Raw genomic sequence first — 19,562 nt, forward strand, 5'->3', positions numbered from 1 at the left:
CTGGGACTATAGGTGGGCACCATTGCATCCAGCTCTAATTCTTCAGGTCTTTCTGGTTTTTCTCCACTTCCCTCTCTCTGCAAATGCCAAAAAGGCAAAGAACTAAACAAGTTAAAAGCAAAACAGTTTATTCTAGTAACCTATAAACATTACATTTTAAATTATATGAATTGTCTAAGTCTGTAGTTTGTCTTTAACTCTGCCACTATGGTGCTTTACATACTTAGGAACTTTAAAAATCTTTTGGATGATTATTGGGATGAAATACTGGGTTTTAGTGTCTAGAATCCAAAGCAAAGCAGTTATGCAGCTATGGAAGTGATACACTTGTTCACTGATTTCTTGATTACTCAAGGTAGAAGGAGTTTGTTATTATATGCAGACTCTCATTTAAATATATAAAACATATATATATATTTTTAAAACATGAGCCTGGCCAACATGGTGAAATCCCATCTCTACTAAAAATACAAAAATTAGCTGGGCATGGTGGCGCACGCCTGTAATCCCAGCTACTCAGGGGGCTGAGACAGGAGAATCACTTGAACCTGGGAGATGGAGGTTACAGTGAGCCAAGATCGCACCACTGCACTCCAGCCTGGGTGACAGCGTGAGACTGCATCTCAAAAATAGAATTAAAAAATAAATAAGAAAGTAGCCTTCTGGTGGCTTAGTTCCTACCATGACTTAGAATGAAAGAGGTTCCTAGGTGAAGGTGAGTTGCTGATGTGGGAAAAAACAGGATTTTTTTACTCTATTTAAAAACAAAACAGTGACAACATATTAGCTAAAGCCCTCATTTAGATTGTTTTAAAATTACAAAATAATACATGGTCATTATAGAAATGAGTGCAAATAATACAGATTCTGGAGGAATCTCTAGGAAGGCTACCTATCAGGTACTATGCTCATGACCTGGGTGATGGGATTATTATTCCTTTGAAGGCTGCCTGTTTGTATCTTTTGCCTGTTTTTTAATGGGGTTATTTGGTTTTTGTTAAATTGTTTAAGTTTACTATAGATTCTGGATATTAGACCTTTATTGAATGCACGTTTGTGAATATTTTTCTTGCTTTCTGTAGGTTGCCTCAGCCTGTTGCTACTTTTTTTTTTTTTTTTTTTTTTTTTTTTTTTTTTTTTTTTGCTGTGCAGAAGCTCTTTAGTTTAATTAGGTCCCACTTGTCTCTTTTCTTTATGTTGCAATTGCTTCTGGGGACTTATACATTCTTTGCCAAGTGTATTAGTTTGTTTTCACACTGCTGATAAAGACATACCCCATACTGGGCAAACAAAAGAAAGAGGTTTAATGGACTTAACAGTCCACGTGGCTGAGAAAGCCCCACAGTCATGGCCGAAGGTGAAAGGCATGTCTCACATGGCGACAGACAAGAGAAGACAGCTGTGCAGGGAAACTCCCCTTTTAAAAACCATCAGATCGGCCGGGCGCGGTGGCTCAAGCCTGTAATCCCAGCACTTTGGGAGGCCGAGGCGGGCGGATCACAAGGTCAGGAGATCGAGACCACAGTGAAACCCCGTCTCTACTAAAAATACAAAAAATTAGCCGGGCGCGGTGGCGGGCGCCTGTAGTCCCAGCTACTCAGGAGGCTGAGGCAGGAGAATGGCGGGAACCCGGGAGGCGGAGCTTGCAGTGAGCCGAGATCGCGCCACTGCACTCCAGCCTGGGCAACAGCGTGAGACTCCGTCTCAAAAAAAAAAAAAAAAAAAAAAAACCATCAGATCTCATGAGACTTATTCACTATCACAAGAACAGCATGGGAAAGACCTACCCCCATGATTCAACTACCTCCCACCAGGTCCCTCGCAAAACACATGGGAATTAAAGATGAGATTTGGGTGGGGACACAGCCAAACCATATCACCAAGGCTGAACCCAGAATTTCTTAGGTTTTTCTTCTGGGGTTTTTATTGTTTTAGGTATTACATGAAAGCCTTTAATCTATCTTGAGTTAATTTTTGTTTATGGTGAAAGGAATGGGTCCAATTTCAATCTTCTGCATATGGTCAGCCAGCTATCCTGACACCATTTATTGAATAGGGAGTCCTTTCTCTTTTGTCTATTATTGCTGACTTTGCCGAAGATCAGGTGGTTGTAGGTGTGTGGCTTTATTTCTGCATTCTCTATGCTGTTCCATTGGTCTATGTGTCTGTTTTTATACCAACATACCAGTACCATGCTGTTTCGGTTACTATAGCCTTGTAGTATAGTTTGAAGTTGGGTAATGTGATGCTTCCAGCTTTGCTTTCTTCGCTTAAGATTGCTTTGGTGATTCATGCTCTTTTTCGGTTCCGTATATGAATTTTAGAATAATTTTTCTAATTCTGTCAAAAATGGTTTTGGTAGTTTTATAGGAATAGCATTGAATCTGTGAATTGCTTTGGACAGTACAGCCATTTTAACTATTGATTCTTCCTATCCACGAGTATGGAATGTTTTTCCATTTGTTTATGTCATCTCTGATTTCTTTCAGTAGTGTTTTGTAATTCTCATTGTAGAGATCTTTTACCTCCTTGGTAAGCTATATTCCTAGGTTTCTGTGTGTGTTGTTTTGTGGCTATTACAAATGAGATTGTGTTCTTGATTTGGCTCTCAGCTTGGATGTTATTGGTGTATAGAAATGTTACTGAGCGGGCCAGGCGCAGTGGCTCAAGCCTGTAATCCCAGCACTTTGGGAGGCTGAGATGGGCAGATCACGAGGTAAGGAGATACTGGCTAACATGGTGAAACCCTGTCTCTACTAAAAAAATACAAAAAAAAAACTAGCCGGGCGAGGTGGCAGGCACCTGTAGTCCCAGCTACTTGGGAGACTGAGGCAGGGGAATGGTGTGAACCCGGGAGGCGCAGCTTGTAGTGAGCTGAGATCCGGCCACTGCACTCCAGCCTGGGCAACAGAGCGAGACTCTGTCTCAAAAAAAAAAAAAAAAGAAAAGAAAAAAGAAATGTTACCGAGCTTTATACATTAATCTTCTATCTCTATCTTGAAACTTTACTGAAGTTATTTATTAGTTCTGAGAGCCTTCTAGCAGAGTCTATGGGGGTTTTTAAGGTATAACATTATATTGACTGCAAAGAGAGATAATTGACTTCCTCTGTTTCTATTTGGATACCTTTGATTTTTTTCTGTTGCCTGATTGTTCTGGTTAGGATTTCCAATACTGTGTTGAATAGTGGTAGTGAGAATGGGAATCCTTGTTTTGTTTCAGTTCTCAAGGGGAATGCTTCTAGCTTTTGCCTATTCAGTATGGTGTTGGCTGTGGGTTTGTCATAGATGGCTCTTATTTTGAGGTATCTTCCTTTGATCCCTGATTTATTGAAAGTTTTTTTTTTGTTTTGTTTTGTTTTTGAGACAGAGTCTCGCTCTGCCGCCCAGGCTGGAGTGCAGTGGCCGGATCTCAGCTCACTGCAAGCTCCGCCTCCCGGGTTCACGCCATTCTCCTGCCTCAGCCTCCCGAGTAGCTGGGACTACAGGCGCCCGCCACCTCGCCCGGCTAGTTTTTTTGTATTTTTTAGTAGAGATCGGGTTTCACTGTGTCAGCCAGGATGGTCTCGATCTCCTGACCTCGTGATCCGCCCGTCTCGGCCTCCCAAAGTGCTGGGATTACAGGCTTGAGCCACCGCGCCCGGCCTTATTGAAAGTTTTTAACATGAAGTGATGTTGAATTTTGTCAAAAGCGTTTTCTGTATCTATTGAGATGATCATGTGGTTTTTTTAAGTCTGTTTATGTGGTGAATAACCTTTATTAATATGCATATATTGAACCAATCTTGCACCCCAGGAATAAAAGCCCACTTGATTGTAGTGGATAACTTTTTGATGTGCTAGTGTTGTCCTTATAGCTTCTGATACTTTTTTCCTTGAGGTTCTGTAGATAGTAAATTTCTGAGTTATTCATATGTAAAAATGACTTTATTATCCCTCATACTTAGTTAACCCCTTGCCTACTCATGTAATTCTTGGTTCAGAATAACTTCCTTCAGAATTTAGAAGGCTTTGGTGTGTTTTTTTCTGTCTTCCAGCATTATTGATGAAATACTTGATACCAACTTGATTCTTCTACTTTTATAGGTAACCAGTTGTTTCTCTCTAGAAACTTTTGTGGTCTTTTCTGTATCCTTCGTGGTTAGATGTTGTTGTTGTTGTTGTTTTGTTTTTTTTGTTTTTTTGTTTTAATTCTTTGTGCCTGCCACTCAGAAGACCCTTTCAGTTTGGAAAAAAACAGATAAATTTTCTTTTTTTTTTTTTTTTCTTTTTTTTTTGAGACGGAGTCTTGCTGTGTCACCCAGGCTGGAGTGCAATGGCCAGATCTCGGCTCACTGCAAGCTCCGCCTCCCGGGTTCACGCCATTCTCCTGCCTCAGCCTCCCGAGTAGCTGGGACTACAGGCACCCGCCACCTCGCGCGGCTAGTTTTTTTTTTGTATTTTTTATTAGAGACGGGGTTTCACCGTGTTAGCCAGGATGGTCTCGATCTCCTGACCTCGTGATCCGCCCGTCTCGGCCTCCCAAAGTGCTGGGATTATAGGCTTGAGCCACCGCGCCCGGCCAGATAAATTTTCATCTATTATTTTTGCCACTTTTTTTTCTCCTGTCTTGTCTCCATTCTTTTCTGAGATTCCTGTTAGAAACATGCTGGAGCCAGGCATGGTGGCTCACGCCTGTAATCCTGGCACTTCGGGAGACCTATGCAGGTGGATCGCCTGAGGTCAGGAGTTCGAGACCAGCCTGGCCAACATATCGAAACCTCATTTCTACTAAAAATGCAAAAATTAGCTGGGCATGGTGGTGAGCACCTGTAATCTCAGCTACTCTGCAGGCTGAGGCAGGAGAATCACTTGAACCCGGAGACGGAGGTTGTGGTGAGCTAAGATTGTGATACTGCACTCCAGCCTAGGCGACAGAGCAAGGCTCCATCTCTCTTTTTTTTTTTTTTTTCCTTTGAGATAGAGTCTTGCTCTGTCACCCAGGTTGGAGTGGAGTGGCCCTGCAATCTTGGCTGACTGCAACCTCGGCCTCCCAGAGTCAAGTGATTCTCCTGCCTCGGTCTCCCAAGTAGCTGGGATTACAGGCACTTGCCACCATGTCTAGCTAATTTTGTGTTTTTAATAGAGACGGGGTTGTGCCATATCCAAAAGCTTTCATATCCAAAAGCTCAACAGAATCTAACTATAGTCTGTCCCAATTCCATATTACCAAAAGAGCAAATCTCATTGCCCTAACTTGGCTTATGCTTGGCCCAGTCAGCTGTGGCAGAGGAGTCACATGGTCTATACCCATTCATCATGGGACACTGGAGAAGACTTTTAAAAGATAGTTGAATTTGAGCACTGATTACTGAAATTAATTAGGTGGGTAGCTAGTTAATACTACAATAAAAAATTCCTATTAAAGCTATTATCCAATAATGAAGTCACTACATGCATAGCTATGGAACAAAAGAAAAGTACAAATAATAGCAGAGATGTCCAGCTTTCTACTGAAAAAATTCGTAAATGTTTTCATTTCCCCAAAATCTTTAAAATATCAGGAAACAGGACAATGCTCAGAATGCAAAATGAAGCAAAGCTGTTGGTTAACAGTGGCAATTCTCATTATGGAACTGAAAATTAAGAGTTCCCATGAGCACAAAACATAAATAATTCTTAAATCATCCTAACTTTATTTGTCTTTGTTCTATTCTGCAATTTATTGACAGTGGATAAGTGGTGATATTACCCATTCTGTTCAAGCAAAGTTTTCAGCTCAGAATTGAGGTTTTATGTTGCTTGAGAATCTAATCACCTCAGGTCAAACCTTCAGGTGACAGTACAGTCTTTTCCTATGATAGTAATTCTAAAATATAAACTGCTAAGAAAATTAAAATGAGAAATGAGTTTGGGAAGATGAAAATGTTTTGAAGATAGATGGTAGTGATGGTTGCACAACGTTACTGTACTTAATGCCACTGAATCATACACTTAAAAATGGTTAAAACGGACAAGTGTGGGGACTCATGTCTGTAATCACAGTTATTCGGGAGGCCATGGCAGGAGGATCACTTCAACCCAGGAGTTCAAGATCATCTGGGGCAACATAAGAAGACTCTGTCTCTTCAAAACATAAAAGAAATTAGCCATTCAAGACCAACCTGACTAACATGGAGAAGCTGCATCTCTACTTAAAATACAAAATTAGCTGGGTGTGGTGGTGCGCGCCTGTAATCCCAGCTACTTGGGAGGCTGAGGCAGGAGAATCGCCTGAACCTGGGAGGCGGAAGTTGCAGTGAGCCTAGATCACGCTATTGCACTCCAGCCTGGGCAACAAGAGCAAAACTCCGTCTCTCAAAAAAAAAAAAAAAAGAAAGAAAGAAAGAAAGAAATTAGTCAGGCGTGATAGCACATGCCTGTAGTCCCAGCTGCTTGGGATGCTGAGGTGGGAGGATTGTTTGAGCCCAGGAGGTCTGGGCTGCAGTGAGCCATAATTGTGTCACTGCACTCCACCTTGGGCTAAAAAGTGAGACCTTGTCTCTAAAAAAAAAATAATAATGGTTAAAATTGTAAATTTTATGATATGTATATTCTACCACAGTTAAAAAAAAAAAAAAAAGAAGTCATACAGGTTAAAAGAAAAAACATAAAACATTAAATGAGGACCAAAATACTACAATTAAGGAAAAAACAAAGGCCAGGTGCAATGGCTCATGCCTGTAATCCCAGCACTTTGGGAGGCTAAGGCAGGAGGATCACTTGAGTCTAGGAGTTTGAGACCAGCCTAGGCAACATAGCGAGACCCCATGTCTACAAAAAATAAAAAATTAGCTGGGCTTGGTAGCAGATACCTGTAATCCCAGCTACTTGGGAGGCTGAAGTGGGAGGATCACTTGAGCCCAGAAAGTTAAGGCTTCAGTGAGCTGTGATCATGCTGCGGCACTCCATCCTAGGTAACAGCAATACCCTGTCTCAAAAAAAAAAAAAAAAAAAGACAAATAGAGAAAACTATCTGCGCATTTGTGTTTTTTGTTTTCTAGCATGGATTGACTTGACTTGTAAGTATCAACATTTTAATGAGTCAGATTCTATCATATACTAAAAGTTTTAAAAGACAACATAAACTATTTTATTGATTCATCAACAGCTTGTACAGCCAAGCATTTCTTTTGCAAAGAGGAAAAGTCAGAGCTATATCTAAAGAGTTATTTCTTTTGGCCAGGCACGGTGTCTCACACCTGTAATCCCAGAACTTTGGGAGGCTGAGGCGGGTGGATCACAAGGTCAGAAGTCTGAGACCAGTCTGGCCAACATGGTGAAACACCATCTCTGCTAAAAATACAAAAATTAACCAGGCACAGTGGCGTGGACCTGTAGTCCTAGCTAGTCAGGAGGCTGAGGCAGGAGAAGCACTTGAAGTCGGGAGGCAGAGGTTGCAGTGAGCTGAGATCGTGCCACCGCACTCCAGCATGGGTGACAGAGCGAGACTCTGTTCCTTTTCTTTTTTTTTTTTTTTTTGAGACGGAGTCTCACTGTGTCGCCCAGGCTGGAGTGCGGTGGTACGATCTTGGCTCACTACAACCTCTGCCCCCTGGGTTCTAGCGCTTCTCCTGCCTCAGCCTCCCGAGTAGCTGGGATTACAGGCATTCGCCACCATACCTGGCTAATTTTATTTGTATTTTTAGTAGAGACAGGGTTCTTCCATGTTGGTCAGGCTGGTCTTGAACTCCCAACCTCAGGTGATCAACCTTCCTCAGCCTCCCAAAGTGCTGGGATTATAGGCGTGAGCCACTACGCTCGGCTAATAGTTACTTCTTTTAAGACTTACTCATATACGGTGGCGTCTCTACAAGATAAGAAAATTTCTTTATGTATTTATAAAATTGTGATATTGAACAAGGTAAAGAATAGTGACAATAAATTCTGTGTTTATGTTGTATTTAATATTTTAATATCCTAACAGAAAGCAGATTTACAATATCTTTGTAGCGTTTGGACAACTTAATTTAGTTAATTACAATTTGAATGTTAAAATTTCGACAGATCTTTTCTCTCAAATAATTTGTGTAAAATTTTTAAGAATTGAAAGTTTTTATTGAAAGCCCTTTAAAGAGAATTTTATTGATAAGTCTTTGCTTTTAAAAATAGGTTCCAATTTATTGTGCCTAAAGAATGGAACAGTAAATATAGGCCTGTATGCATTCATCTTGCTGGAACAGGAGATCATGTAAGACTTTATTATAATGCCTTAATCTCCAGATAATTTGTTAACATATTCTCCTTAACAGATGTGGCTACTGTATTCTTTTGAGTATGTGTTCTTTTCTTTCCTTAGCATTACTGGAGGCGACGAACACTAATGGCCCGTCCTATGATTAAAGAAGCCCGAATGGCTTCTTTATTGTTAGAAAACCCTTATTATATCCTTTTGTGATATCTAAGAAATATTTTGCCTTGTTTATTTATTAATATAGTTAGTCATCAGAAGAAATGATAGTAACCAAGTTTTTTAAACCAGTTAAATTTAGTCATCAGTTCAGAAAATACTTAAGAAGCAATAATCAAAAGGAAAGACTATTTCATGCCTCTTAAAAATTAACATAAGGATTGTACTTCTATTGTGCAGTAAAGAAATTGTACTTCTATTTCTTGGGAGACTTATGCTAGATTTTTAATATTAGTAAGTCAAATGTTTACTATTAAGGAAACACTCATGTTTTAAATGCATTTACAGTATCAGTTGAGGTTTAGACAGTTCTTAACTTAATTTTCAAGATGACGTCAGACTATTCACAGAAGAAGAAATGAAACTGATGCACAGATATAAAGAAATGTCCAACGTTGCTGGTAATAAATGTAGAGTTAAAACAATAATGATCAACTATTTAAAAAAAAAACACAGTACTGGTGAGGCTGCTTTGAAATGGGCACTCTTGTTATTAATGACGGAAAATTAGTTCAACCATTTGGGAAAACATTTTTTACCATGTGTATCAGGAGCTTTGAAACATCATATCCCTTGACAAAATGATTTTGATTCTGGGAAATTTATTCTAAGGATAAAAACTAAGAAATAATTAAATAACAAAAACATGTTTGTATAGCTTTAGTTTAGACAGTAAACTATTAGAAATAGCTCAATGTCTAAAATAGAAATAGTTATGTAAACTGTGGTTCATAATATTGGAATTTTATGCAATTGCTTGTGTTACATTTATTTCTCTACCTGTGTTATATTTATTTCTCTACTGCTTACTACCTTTGTGACCTTGGCTATTACATAACCTTTTAGTACCTCAATTTTCTCATTGATACATGGGAATAATCTCTTAAGTTATTGAGGTTATTAAATGATTAATACTATCTAGAACAGTGCCTGATAAATAATAAGCATTCAGTAAGTTTTAACTATTATTATTAAAAAGTTTACAATAATGTATGACAAGTATTTCTGATGTGAAAATAGGATATAGGCCAGGTGCAGTGGCTCACGCCTGTAATCCCAGCACTTTGGGAGGCTGAGGTGGGCACATCATCTGAGGTCAGGAGTTCAAGACTAGCCTGGCCAACATGGTGAAACCCCATCTCTGCTAAAAATATAAAATTAACCTGGCATGCTGGCACATACCTGTAATCCCAACTTCTCAGGAGGCTGAGGCAGGAGAATCACTTGAATCCAGGGGACAGGTTGCAGTGAGCCAAGATCACGCCTTTGCACTCCAGCCTGGGCAAAAAGAGTAAAACTCTGTCTCAAAAAAAAAAAAAAGAAAAGAAAAGAAAATAGGATATAGACTCTATGGTGTGGCACAGGTATGCAAAAAAACTAAAAACAAAATCCAAAGCAAAAACTGTGCATTGGCCTGGCATGGTGGCTCAACACCTGTAATCCCAGCACTTTGGGAGACCGAGGCAGGAGGATCACCTGAGGTCAGGAGTTTGAGACCAGCCTGGACAACATGGCAAAACTCCATCTCTACTGAAAATACAAAAATTAGCTGGGTATGGTGTCGTGCGCCTGTAATCCCAGCTACTTGGGAGGCTGAGGCGGGAGAATCGCTTGAACCCAAGAGGCAGAAGTTGCAGTGAGCTGCCTGCACTCCAACCTAGGTGACAGAGCAAGACTATGCCTCAAAAAAAAAAAAAAAAAAAAAAAAAAAAACTGTACATAAAGAGAAATGTACCAGAATGTAATCTGGTTGTCTGTAGATTAAGTAGTTGTTCTTTAATCTGCTTTTTAGTACTTTTTGGATTTTCTATAATAAAAATTATATAAATGAAAAAATCAATAAACTTCATTTAAAATTTAAATTGAAGATTTGTACAACCCTGTTAATTTACTGAAAACGTTAATAGGTATACTTTATTGGCTGAATTATGTGATATATGATGATATCAATAAAGCTGGGTTTTTTTTTAATAAAAAGGAAAATAATTAAGTTGAAAATTTAAGAACTTCTAAACAGCCTACTTAAGAGAATTAGAATGGAGTTATTTCAGTATTAAATTGTAGAAAATTTAACTACTTAATGTACTCTCAAACAAAATTATTTAATTATTTTAAAACTTTCTCTTTGACCCACATTCTTAAATGGCTGCAGGAAACCCAAGGACCAAGTGTAAGTATATATCACCTTCATTTTTGCAGTCTTTTTACCAAATATCCAGCAGTATTAAAATGTTGGTTGCCTTCAGTTAACCATTTCTAAATTGAATATCTAAATATTATGGGGGGGAGTTCTGTTATAAAACTGTAGTATGAATACTGACTTTAATTTTTATTTTTAAGATTTTTGCATTTTAATGTCTATTAAGGAAATATAATAAAAAATTTTAATAGGTAGACTTAATATATAGTTTAGTTGTGAAACTGTAAATGAAGAAATGATAAAACCCTTTCCTTTTTTGGTTTTTATTTTTTGCTTTTTTTTTTTTTTTTTTTTTTTGAGACGGAGTCATTCCATCACCCAGGCTGGAGTGCACTGGTGCGATCTCAGCTCACTGCAAACTCTGCCTCCCGCATTCAAGCGATTCTCCTGCCTTAGCCTCCCAAGTAGCTGGAATTATAGACATGCACCACCACACGCAGCTAATTTTTGTATGTTTAGTAGAGATGGGCTTTCACCATGTTGGTCAAGCTGGTCTCAAACTCTTAACCTCAAGTGATCCGCCCACCTTGGCCTCCCAAAGTGCTGGGATTACAGGCATGAGCCACCGTGCCCAGCCTACCTTTCCCTTTTTAAGGTACATTTACATTGTGTAATTAGACACTTTATTCTTACAATGAATAGTATAGAAAATCTGAAGATAGGCCTGGCGCGGTGGCTCACGCCTGTAATCCCAGCACTTTGGGAGGCCGAAGTGGGCGGATCACAAGGTCAGGAGATCAAGACCATGGTGAAACCCCGTCTCTACTAAAAATACAAGAAATTAGCCGGGCGCGGTGGCGGGCCCCTGTAGTCCCAGCTACTCAGGAGGCTGAGGCAGGAGAAGGGCGTAACCTGGGAGGCGGAGCTTGCAGTGAGCCAAGATTGTGCCACTGCACTCCAGCCTGGGTGACAGAGCGAGACTCTGTCTCAAAAAAAAAAAAAGAAAATCTGAAGATAAACTTTCTTCATTCTTTTAAAACGATAAACTTCAAGGCGTTTCCATAATCTATACTGTGTTTCGTTTGGTTTATTCAATAAATATTTGAACCTAGACCCTGGGAATACTGCAACAATAAGACAACATTTTCTCATAAAGTTTGTATTGTAGTGTGGGAGATAGATAACAATAAATAAGGTGATTTCAGATTTTTAGCAATACCCAATGAATGAAGTAAAGCAGGGCAATTGTATCAAGAGTAATATGGGGTGCAGTGTAGTAACAGTATTATATATGAAAACATAATATAATGAGAAGGAGCCACCTGCATGAAGACTTGGAAGAAGATCAGCCACAGAGAAGGAAAAGTAAATGAAAAGCCCCACGTAAGCATCAGGAGGGGAGAGTAGTACAAGATGAGGTCAGAAAGATAGGCAAGGGCTGGGTGCAGTGGCTCACACCTATAATCCCAGCACTTTGGGAGGCCAGGGTGGGTGGGTCACTTGGGGTCAGTAGTTCAAAACCAGCCTGACCAACATGGTAAAACCCTGTCTCTACTAAAAATAAAAAAATTAGCCAGGTGTGGTGGTATGCACCTATAGCCCCAGCTACTGGGGAGGCCAAGACGGGAGAATCACTTGAACCCAGGAGGCGGAGGTTGCAGTGAGCCAGTACCATGCCGCTGCACTCCAGCCTAGACCACAGAACAAGACTCCATCTAAAAAAAAAGACAAGGACCAGATTGTGAAAGGCCATCATGCTTTGAATGTGAATGATCTGAAAGTGCAATGGGAAGTGTCTAGAGGACTTCAAGCAGATGAGTGGCCTGATTTATATTTTTTAAGACCTACTTTGGTTTACTGGGGCAAGAGTAGCAACAGAGAGAACAAGCCGGGCGCGGTGGCTCACGCCTATAATCCCAGTACTTTGGGAGGCCGAGGCGGGTGGATCACAACGTCAGGAGATCGAGGCCATCCTGGCTAACATGGTGAAACCCCGTCTCTACTGAAAAATACAAAAAGTTAGCCGAGGGTGGTGGCGGGTGCCTGTAGTCCCAGCTGCTGGGGAGGCTGAGGCAGGAGAATCACATGATGCCGGGAGGCGGAGCTTGCAGTGAGCGGAGATCATGCCACTGCACTCGAGCCTGGGCAACAGAGTGAAGACTCCGTCTCAAAAAATTAAATAAATAAGTAAATAAATAAATAAATAAAGCAACAGAGAAAACAAATAGGAAACTATTGCAATGATGCAGGAAAGAGTACTGACTTTAGGTAGCAGTGGAAATGGAGAGAAGTTTTCCTGGGTTCAAGATATATTTAAGTTTAAATAATAGGACTTGTTTATGAATTGGATGTTGTGGGAGGGAAATCAAAAGTTCTGGGCCGGGCGCGGTGGTTCACGCCTATAATCCCAGCACTTTGGGAAGCCAAGGTGGGCAGATCACAAAGTCAGGAGATCAACACCATCCTGGCTAACACCCTGAAACCCCATCTCTACTAAAAATACAAAAAAGCCGGGCCTGGTGGCAGGCGCCTGTAGTCCCAGCTACTCGGGAGGCTGAGGCAGGAGAATGGCGTGAACCCAGGAGGCGGAGCTTGCAGTGAGCTGTGATCACCCCATTGCACTCCAGCTTGGATGACAAGCGCGAAACTCCATCTCAAAAAAAAAAAAGCCAGAAATGGTGGTGCACACCTGTAGTCCCAGCTACTCAGAAGGCTGAGATTGAGAATCACCTGAGCCCGGGAAGTCGAGGCTGCCGTGAACCATGATCAAGCCACTTCACTGCAGCCTGGGCAATGAGAGTGAGACCCAGTCTCAAAAAAAAGAAAAAAGAAATGGTTTGCAATTTAAATCACAGATACTTCTCTCTTGCGCATTCTTTCTTTTTAAAAAGCCATCTTAAGTCCGTTTTCATCAAAAATGCTGAAACAATTTGAGACCGAGTCTACCGTTATAAATAACCACTGTCCCAGAATTTCATATCAGTAACTTCTAAAAGAGCAAACTGGGAGACCTCAGAATTCAAGGCTCCCATACAAGGCTAAAAGAAAAAGTTGGGGAAATTGTGTAATCATAAATAGAAAAATGACTTGAGGATAGGAAACAAAGATAAGAATAAATGGGTTTTTTTTCTGATGAAGCATGACTATGATCTGTTTGGATGAAGGATAGCATAGTTTCCATAAACAGAAACCCTACCTTCTGGACTTAGAGCTCTGAGAGAACTTGGTAGGACAGTGGAAGTAAGGTCTTTGGGAGCCAAGATTTTGTTTTTCATGTTTGGCATTCCTTCTGGCACCTGGTTCTTTGCACATATTATGTGTAGGCATATGATAAATAATCATTGGTAAAATGAATTTTTGTAACTTTGGCAAGGTTTCATTCAGTAACCAGTTATGTGTGTCTTAATACAAGTTGCATTTTGAAAAGTAGATTCTAATTTGGTCATTTTAGTAATAAAATAAAATATATTTATTTCAATCACTATATACGGATGGTTCTAGGACCCAAAAGGATATATTTAAATATTTTTTGTTTGTTTGTTTGTTTTTGTTTGAGATGGAGTCTCACTCTGTCACCCAGGCTGGAGCAGTGGCATGATGTCTGGCTCACTGCAACCTCCACCTCCTGGGCTCCAGTGATTCTCCTGCCTCAGCCTCCTGAGTAGCTGAGATTACAGGCACGTGCCACCACACCTGGCTAATTTTTGTATTTTTAGTAGAGACAGGGTTTTACCCTGTTGATCAGGCTGGTCTCGAACTCCTGACCTCGTGATCTGCCCGCCTTGGCCTCCCAAAGTATTGGGATTACAGGTGTGAGCCACTGCACCCAGCTTAAGTACTTTTTATAAGGAAATATACTTCTATGTAAAATTAGCTTCTAAAAATGAAATTCCAGTTGAATTGGTCTTTATTTAAAACATGTATATGTATAAAAATGTATTTGTTTTATATTTTATTATATTCATAAATTGTGTATTTTGTGAAAATAAGCAACATATTTAAGATTTCAGTAATACATGAGCCTAGTGTTTGGTTAAATTCTTTATTTATGTTGCCTTTTTTAAAAGTTATGCTTGGCCAGGCGCAGTGGCTCTTGCCTGTAATCCCACCAGCACTTTGGGAGGCCAAGGCGGGCAGATCACGAGGTCAGGAGATCAAGACCATCCTGGCTAACACGATGAAACCCCGTCTCTACTAAAAATACAAAAAATTAGCCGGGCGTGGTTGCAGGCGCCTGTAGTCCCAGCTACTCGGGAGGCTGAGGCAGGAGAATGGCCTGAACCCCGGGAGGCGGAGCTTGAAGTGAGCCGAGATCACGCCACTGCACTCCAGCCTGGCTCCATCTCAAAAAAATAAATAAAATAAAATAAAAGTTATGCTTTAAGCCTGGGCGTGGTGGCTCACACCTGGAATCCCAGCACTTTGGGAGGCCAAGGCAGGCGGATCACTTGAGCTCAGGAATTCAAGACCAGTCTGGCCACATGGTGAAACCCTGTCTCTGCTAAAAATACAAAAATTAGCCAGGCGTGGTGGCGCACGCCTGTAATCCCAGCTACTCAGGAGGCTGAGACAGGAGAATCGCTTGAACCCAGGAGGTGGAGGCTGCAGTGAGCCAAGATCATGACACTGCACTCCAGCCTGGGCAGCAGAACAACACTGTCTCAAAGGAAAAAAAAAAGTTATGCTTTAAATTCTATTATAATAATTTCAGTAAAGATTATGTGCTATAGAACAGGAACACATTTTTTGTTAAGTTTTAGGTGATTTGATGTGTAATCCAATGTTAGCAGCTGTCTAATTCCTTTTTCTTTTTTCTTTTTTTGAGACAAGGTCTCACTCTGTTGCCCAGGCTGGAGTACAGTGGTGCAATCTCAGCTCACTGCAGCCTCTACCTCCCAGGTTCAAACGATTTTCAAGCCTCAGTTTTCCACGTAGCTGAGATCACAGGCATGCGCCACCATGTCCTGCTAATTTTTGTATTTTTAGTAAAGACAAGGTTTCACCATGTTGCCCAGTCTTGTCTTGAACTCCTGACCTCAAGTGATCCCCCTGCCTCAGCCTCCCAAAGTGCTGCGATTACAGGCATGAGCCACCACACCTGGCCCTAATTCCAATTTATTACATTGTTTTACTTAACTATCTGGTCCTTTAAAAGAAATACATGAAGTCTGGCAGCCTGTTGTAAATTTGCATATATTAGCATGTAAATACATAAAATAATCATTTTCTATTTTGTTTTGTGAGGGTAGAAGGTCCAGCTTAAAAAATGTGTCTGACCTTTTTGTGATGGGAGGAGCTCTTGTTTTAGAATCTGCAGCTCTCTTGCACTGGCTAGAGAGGGAAGGTTACGGCCCTTTAGGAATGACTGGAATATCCATGGGAGGACACGTAAGCCTTTTTATTTCTGCTTACATTTAATTATGTTTATGTTTGTAAGATCTAGAGAACCTGGTTATTTTAAAAATTCACTTTAGGTATAGAATTAGTTTTGGTAAAAGTAGGAAGCAGAAACAGATTCCAAACTCTTATTCCAATTATGAAGTAATGATGTTAATTTTTTGCATGATTTATATAGACACTGTACTATTCCACAGTTGTATCTCAGGTATTAGATTTAATATTTTATTACAAATTAATTATAAAATTTAACTTTTCAAGTCTCAAGTATAAATGCCCAATTTTGCTGTTACATTGGTCAAGATAGCTGAATTGGAAAATACTTTCCATTTATCTATCTCCCTAGTACCACCAACCTATTTTACTTTTTGTCTGCCTTTTAGAGTGTACTAAAATGGATTCCTAATTGCTTTTCTGTCTCTAGTCTTTTATTAATCTTTTTCTTTTTTTTTTTTTTTTTTTGAGACGGAGTCTTGCTCTGTTGCCCAGGCTGGAGTGCAGTGGCTTGATCTCGGATCACTGCAAGCTCTGCCTCCCGGGTTCATGCCATTCTCCTGCCTCAGCCTCCCAAGTAGCTGGGACTACAGGTGCCCATCACCACCCGGCTAATTTTTTGTATTTTTAGTAGAGACGGGGTTTCACCATGTTAGCCAGGATCGTCTCGATCTCCTGACCTCATGATCCACCCGTCTCGGCCTCCCGAAGTGCTGGGATTACGGGCATGAGCCACAAAGCCCAGCCTCTTATTGATCTTTTCCTTAACCATTTCTCCTCCACACCCTAACTACAGTGATCTTTCTAAATCTTGTCTTTGTTCTGTCTTGTTCAAAACCTGCCAAAAGCTTGTGTGCACACTGGGCTCCAGCTGTGTCACATGCTAGCATCCCTCTAGTGCTCCCTTATTCTCTTTCACCTAGCTGAGTAACAGCTTACCCTTCTGTTTCAGCTGTGACACCCAGCCTTACCTCCAGACTATACTTGAAACTCCCATTAGTAACTTTTTACTGTACTTTACTGACTTGTTCAGCAGTCTGTTTTCTCCATGAAGCAGTTGAGACATAGAGGGCCAGGAATATGCTCTGATTTATTACTTGGCACATATTAGTCACTCAGTACATTTTTTAAAAATTATTAGTATTTTGTTTGTGTGTGGGCTCAAGTGATCCACACAGGTTGGCCTCCCAAAGTTTTAGGATTATAGGTGTGAGCCACTGCACCTGGCCTAAAAAATAATCATACCCCAACCTAGGCAACATAGTAGTAAGACCCTGTCTCTACAAAAAAATTGTTTAAAAAATTAGGCATGGTGGCACATCTCTGTAGTTGTGGCTACATGGGAGGCTGAGGGGGAGCCCCCGAGTTTGAGTCTGCAGTGAGCTGTGATCATACCACTGCACTCCAGATTAGGTGACCCAGACAGAAGCGAGATTCTATCTCAAAATAATAATAATTATTATTATTATATGAAGTTTCTTTATTTCTCTTGAATTTGAAAGTTAAGTTCAAAAACTTACTCAAATTTAAAACTACACTGGGCGCAGTGGTTCACACCTGTAATCCCAGCACTTTGGGATGCTGAGGCAGGCACATCACCTGAGGTCAGGAGTTCAAGACCAGCCAGACCAACATGGTGAAACCCCATCTCTACTAAAAATGCAAAAATTAGCCAGGTGTGGTGGCACACGCCTGTAATCCCAGCTACTCAGGAGGCTGAGGCAGGAGAATCGCTTGAACCTGGGAAGTGGAAGTTGCAGTGAGCTGAGATCGTGCCACTGCACTCCAACCTGAGCAACAGAGCAAGACTCCATCTCAAAAAAAAAAAAAAAAATTCAAAACAACTACCTGACAGTGAAACAGAAGATGGAAAAGGATTTATATTCCCACCTAGTAGTGTTTCCATTGTTATCACCTAGGTCAGGTCCTTATAACTTTCACCTGGATTACTGCCTATTAACTGGTCTTCCTACCTCAGCTCTCCCCTTCTCTATTCAGTCCTGTAAACTACTATCATGTTACCTTCTTTGAATCACTTCTTTGACAATACTACTCCTTTGCTCAGACCTCTTTATTAATTCTCGATTATCTATAGAACAAAGGACCTCTAATCTGATCCTGATCAATCTTTCTAGCCCTACATATCTCCCTCACTCCATTGGCCACATGTGCCTATTGACCATCCCAACTGAAGCATATTGGTTATTTCCCTATGAGACCCTGTGCATTCTCACCATCTTGCCTTTGATCGTACTGATTTATTTCTATGGAAGACAAGACCCTATCTTTCATTCCTCTAGAAGACTCACCCATTTCATGAAGCCTGCCTTTCCCTTCTGATTCCTCCAGCCCAGAAGGGAAAGTAACTTTTCCAGAAGATAAAGTTCTCCCTTCTCCAAAAGGGAGAGTAATTTTCCCTTCTCTAATCACACCCATTACATTATTTTATATCTATTATGTAATCTGCTTTGTGGTTCCCCGAATTCTTTGCATACTCAGTCCACCTCAATGGTCTGTTTTATAGTTGTGATTTTGCTGTATCTGTGTAAGTCACTTAAGTAATGAGTGTGTTTACCCTGCTGCCCAGCATCTACATCTCGGCATCTTTGCTCCATATTTACACAGTAGAAAGTAGCTCTCAGTGAATGGTCTTGAGGTTACTTAAAGTTTTCTATTACATTTTACTGCTTTCTAAGGGGGAAATTAAATGTTGTTGAATTTATGATTTGGGAAGTTTAATGAGGTTGCTAGACATTCTCACAAATGTTTGCAGACTTTGTGTTTATCTGACCAACTTACTGCACTGAATGCTTATTAATATTAAATATTTTTATTTTACTGAATAGAAACTCTACAGAAGCTCTCTAAACTATCTGTTATATTACAGATGGCTTCCTTAGCGGTATCCAACTGGCCTAAGCCCATGCCGTTGATTCCATGCCTGTCTTGGTCCACAGCATCTGGGGTCTTCACTACGGTAATTTAATTGTAATTAATATTAGGTAGCTATATATAATTAGAGGTAATTGTTTTGGGGGTCTCCAAAACCACCCTCAGCTTTGGTGATTCATGGAAGGAATTATAGGACTCCTGAGTCGTATGATGATATAGTCGTAATCATGATTAAGGCTTAACTACAACAAAAGAAACCAAGAACAAGCTTCCGAGATTCCTCTCCTAATGGAGTGTTACAGTTCATGCTTAATTCTTCGAGCAATAATTATTGACAGTAAGTGCAAAGCGCTGTCCATCAGTGAAGCTCCCCTGAGCCTTGCAGTCCAGAGTTTTTATCAGGGGTTAGTGACTTGGATAACTTCTGCCTAGCATGCACCAAAAATTCAGAAGGAAAGCAGGTGTTCAGCAGAAACTGCATTGTTTATATAAGCAGTTTAGATACAGTGACCCAGTCTTATCTTTTAGGAAAAGTTTTATAAAAGTATAGAAAGCTGTTTATTGGTCAATTTCCCAGACTCCAGTTAAGGGCCAACCTTACATGCAGGCGAAAGATAGGCAGTCTCAGGCCGGGAGCGGTGGCTCACACCTGTAATCCTAGCACTTTGGGAGGCTGAGGCTGGTGGACCACCTGAGGTCAGAAGTTCGAGAC

At 40.5% G+C, this 19,562-nt stretch overlaps 1 protein-coding gene across 20 annotated transcripts in view; it reads left to right on the forward strand.

Moving 5' to 3' along the window:
• The window catches only part of ABHD18 (abhydrolase domain containing 18), a 68,662-nt gene that overhangs the window by 35,950 nt on the left and 13,150 nt on the right, over positions 1–19,562 (forward strand). For 7 of the 20 annotated variants that reach the window (XM_074040446.1, XM_074040447.1, XM_074040436.1 and 4 more), the window contains one exon: positions 18,846–18,935. In XM_074040446.1, coding sequence (XP_073896547.1) covers positions 18,846–18,935 — 90 coding nt within the window. Of the gene's footprint in view, positions 1–8,129; positions 8,209–8,316; positions 8,402–8,755; positions 8,829–10,372; positions 10,598–15,816; positions 15,956–18,845; positions 18,936–19,562 lie in introns of those variants that run through there. The other 13 variants (XM_074040431.1, XM_074040432.1, XM_065545453.2 and 10 more) reach the window with 9 other exon arrangements.

Source organism: Macaca fascicularis, chromosome 5, assembly GCF_037993035.2.
Source record: "Macaca fascicularis isolate 582-1 chromosome 5, T2T-MFA8v1.1".
In the NCBI taxonomy this organism is placed as follows: domain Eukaryota; kingdom Metazoa; phylum Chordata; class Mammalia; order Primates; family Cercopithecidae; genus Macaca; species Macaca fascicularis.